We start from the raw sequence: 4,205 nt of genomic DNA on the forward strand, positions 1-4,205 counted from the left end.
TATTTCATATACATTCCTTTAACATTTTACTTTTCAACTTGATTGAATGTTATTTATTTTACTATGTTAATGGCTTTTTCAACAAATATTTAAAAATAATAAAAATGAAACCAAATAAATATGTCTTACAAAAGAAAGCATTTATATAGGTAAAAAGTAACATAAATAATTAATATTTTGTTTGCATGATTTTTTTTTCAATACAATATACAAATAATTATATAGGTAAAAAGTAACATAAATAATTAATTTTTTATTTTATTTCTTCGAGTTATTACATTTTCCTTTCATAGTGAGTTCTATTTTTACCCACTTTTGATGCTAGCTAAAATTTGATCGTCATTGACAAAGTTATCGAGAGGTGTATCAATGAGCCAGCTAAAACTTTCCACAAAAATGGTACCTAATTTATTTGGAGGATAATTATCAATGCAATCCATCCACACATTATTACCAACATTACCCTCCAAATCCCTCATAACTTCCCAAACACAGCTACAACACTTAAACCCTGACCCAAGCCCAATCATAAGAACCCTATCACCTTTCTTAAGCCTCTTTTTTGCTTCCATGTAACCCAAAACATACCACACCCCACTTGAAGATGTGTTGCCCCAACGGTGAATTGTCATTCTTGATGGCTCAATATCATAGTCATTTAGCCCAAGACCCTTACTAATTTCATCAATCACTGCTCTTCCTCCAGGGTGCACACAAAAATGTTCTATCCCTGACTTGAAATTCAAACCTTTGTTATGATTGGATGAATTTGCTGCTATGCCCCTTTTCATTGTTGAATGGTAGATGGACACAGTGAAATAGCACACAATTTCCCATAATGGTAAAATCTTAGGCACCATTATTTTGAGGTTCACCTTCAAGGCTTCAGAGGCAGCTTTGGGGACACTCTTCTTTAGGTAGATTCCTTGGTGCCTATTTTGCACCAGCATACGGATACAGTATTAACGTACAAAGATTATGATATGAAAAATACGGTAAATTTATGAAAAATTAAGATGTTATATATTAAATAAAACGATATAATTATATAATACAAAAATAAATATTTATTCAAAAGTGATAATATCTATATCTATTCTATACATATGCATATATAAAGATGATTGGGTTCCTAAATGAAATTTGGTCTCTAAAAACTGGCCTAGCCTAACAAAATAAATAATTTTCAGATCTATAAATACATTTTAACTAAAATACAAATAAATAATTATTAAAGTTTCATAATCATAACTACTATGCATCTTAAAAAGTAACCATTATTTGTAAATCTAAATCAAAACAAAGGTATATGTCTATCAATCTACTACTAGTAATTAGAGGAGAAAACTAAATAATTGATATATGAACCAAATTTAATTTAATAGTTCTTAGTTTTTTTTTTTTTGCAAATAATCTAATTCCTAACATGTAGTAGCTAGATCACTAAAAAGAAGTAAAGAACACATATATACTACTAAGACGCGAAATAGGGATATTAATACTAATTATATAATTTTAATTTATATTTGTATACATGCATGGCAAAGTTTTCATTACCCTTGTTCATCTTCCACCATCATGGCACAACCGTAAGCTTCATCACTTGCTCCAAGGTGGGTTCTTTCCACATGCTTTAGCCTCAGAATTGCGTTTGGCTTCAGGGAGGGGTTGTTAGTGAGGAGCAAGCAGCCACCGCCGGAGCGAAACAGACAGTTAGATAGCATCATGGAGGTTACCTTGCCGCAGTACCATGACTGGCTGAGGCACTCTGTGCTCACCACAACGGCGAGGCAGTTCTTGTGCATCGTCTTCAGAAGACGATGCACCAAATCTATGGCTACTATGCTTCCGCTGCAACCTGTTCCGCTCAGGTTGAAGACCTTAATATCCTCCCTCAATTTGTACCTATATATTTATAGTAACAATAAAAGTGGTGACAACAAATTAAATTAAAGTGAATCATATGTAAATTTTGAAAACTGAATTATTATTAGACATCAAACTGTTTAATAATATGGGGTGAGAGGTTCAGAAGTTTAATCAATTTAATTTGGGTTATTAAAATAAAAATTTAATTTTAATATACTTACGTGTATTTAATTACCTAACAAAAATAACTGTATTTTATATTGATCGCGAAAATAGTCATCTGAGCTAAAAGAAAGATGGAATAAGATTATTGTGTAAATCGTTTTATATTGTTAATAATTAAAATTAAATTTTTAAAATAATATATTTAATTTTTGAAATATACACAGAATTTATTATATATTACATATTATAAAATAATAAAAAATATTTACTAAAACCTAATATTTATCAAGTTTAATAGTATCATAATTTATTTTTATTTGTATTTTTTTTTTCAAATATATGTTTGTTCCAGTATCCATCCCTTACGTAGCGTTTGGTAGAGAGACAGACTGAGAGTGAGAGACAGAGACTAAGAAATAGAAATTGAAATAAATTTTAGTATTCTGTTTGGTACAAAGTGAGAGATAGAAATTGAAACAAGAATGAAATTCTAATTTAATTTGTACAAAGGATAAAATTGGAATTAATTAATTGAAATGAAGGTATTTTAGGTATAAAATGTTATTAAAGTTTCAGTCCCCTGTGTCCTTACTTTTTGGAAGTACTGAAATACTGAAATTTTAATGATAAAGACAAAAATTTTAGTACCAATCTTTAAATTAACAAATATGATATTGAGTCTCAGTCTTCCAATCTCTGTACCTCAAAACAAACGCTACCTTATTGTTTGGGGGCACATATTTTATTTTATATTAGATGTATCGCGTTAGTATCTGAAAGATAGGTGTAATCCATAACCGAAACAAAGATAAAAGAATTAGTAATATAAGAGTTATTAAAGTAAAAAGTCAAAGTAAATCTTGGTAAGAAAACAGAAAAAAAAGTAAAATAGTAATTGAATTCAAATAATAATTCTTGATATTCTAATAAAATATAATATGTAGTTTTAAATAGGTGAATATGTGAAATACAACAAATGATCAATTATAATAATTATATTTCTAAGAGAAACTATAATAATTGTTTTGATAAATAAAGTGGTAAGACTACTGTATCATCTAATATCTTAGTCAACAATATTTTATTAAAAAATATTAGATAATTATTAAAATTTATTATTTTTAATTATAAATTTAATTTTTTTAATTTAATAATCTAATAACATATTTTAGACAGTACATTTAAATATTAATAACTAGTTTGTTAATGATAAAAAATATTAAATTATGATAGTTATCTGTCATTTCTCTATTCAATAATCATGACACATAATTTCAACATATAAATTCCATAATAATAATCCATTCATGGCCCTACCTGTTTATGATGCGAGCTGCAAAGGAAGAAACTGAAGAGAAAACCGTTATATTAACCACAAGAATATCAATCTCAACAGGAGAAAACCCAGTCCTCTTGAAGATCCTATCAAGTGTCTCAAACATGATCTCATCAACTTCCTTCAATGAATCTTCAATTGTGGCACACTCTTCTCTTCCCTCAATCACACTCCTCGGCGCATAAGTGTGCTCCCCAATCCCGGACTTCGCCATTGCTTTCAAGAGGAACTTGTACTCTTGCAGACCAAGATTCTTGTTCCTACGGATGATTCTCACACATGTGTCTCTGTCAAGTTTTGTGTCTTCTGGGGGCTTGAAGCATTCATATGCTAGTAAGTAGCACGATTGGCCTCTAATTTGATGGATTAAATTATACAAACAGAACAAAGCATAGCATAAAAATGTTATTGAGAGAGATAAGAACAGAATCTCCATGGCTTATATTATAATTAAGGGAGAGAAGATTATTAATAATATAATTTCAATTAACGTGTTTCTAGTGAAATATTAATGTATGACTACTACCTATATTTATATACACATATAATGTCACATATAATTTATTAGGAGAGTTTGAGCGGATGGAAGTTCGTTAGGACTTGCAAGTAGAAATTGTGAGTTCAAATTAAAGTTGAAATCAGTAGTTGATTTTGAAGTATATGTAATAAATAATTGCCAGTTTCATACATTGATTATTAAATTCGGAAGGGTTTTGAAGTATACCACTTTGGCCACTCTGATCTAGATATAATAATTTCCAGATCGTGATAGTTCATATAGTTAAGGAAAGGTAAGAATTATATAATTTTGTTACTGTGAATAATGTCTATTTTT

General features: G+C 29.1%; 1 protein-coding gene across 1 annotated transcript; it reads right to left on the minus strand.

The window, feature by feature from the left end:
* Window positions 1–233: 233 nt before the first annotated feature.
* LOC112772752 (3-ketoacyl-CoA synthase 19) lies at window positions 234–3,892 on the minus strand. Its single transcript, XM_025817753.3, has 3 exons — window positions 3,352–3,892; window positions 1,558–1,905; window positions 234–933 (listed from the first exon to the last, which is right to left on the minus strand). Exons 1-3 carry the CDS (start codon window positions 3,804–3,806, stop codon window positions 306–308), a joined length of 1,431 nt encoding a protein of 476 aa, XP_025673538.1. The 5' UTR covers window positions 3,807–3,892; the 3' UTR covers window positions 234–305.
* Between the last annotated feature and the right edge of the window lie 313 nt (window positions 3,893–4,205).

The sequence above is a fragment of the Arachis hypogaea genome, chromosome 18 (genome assembly GCF_003086295.3).
Source record: "Arachis hypogaea cultivar Tifrunner chromosome 18, arahy.Tifrunner.gnm2.J5K5, whole genome shotgun sequence".
In the NCBI taxonomy this organism is placed as follows: domain Eukaryota; kingdom Viridiplantae; phylum Streptophyta; class Magnoliopsida; order Fabales; family Fabaceae; genus Arachis; species Arachis hypogaea.

Excerpts from the sequence above, each read along its gene's own strand:
- LOC112772752 (XM_025817753.3), bottom strand. The coding sequence starts at position 3,806 with ATGGAGATTCTGTTCTTATCTCTCTCAATAACATTTTTATGCTATGCT. Across the intron at positions 1,906-3,351 it reads GCAGCTCGCATCATAAACAG|GTACAAATTGAGGGAGGATA; the intron begins GTAGGGCCATGA and ends ATAAATATATAG. Across the intron at positions 934-1,557 it reads ATGGTGGAAGATGAACAAGG|GCACCAAGGAATCTACCTAA; the intron begins GTAATGAAAACT and ends GGTGCAAAATAG.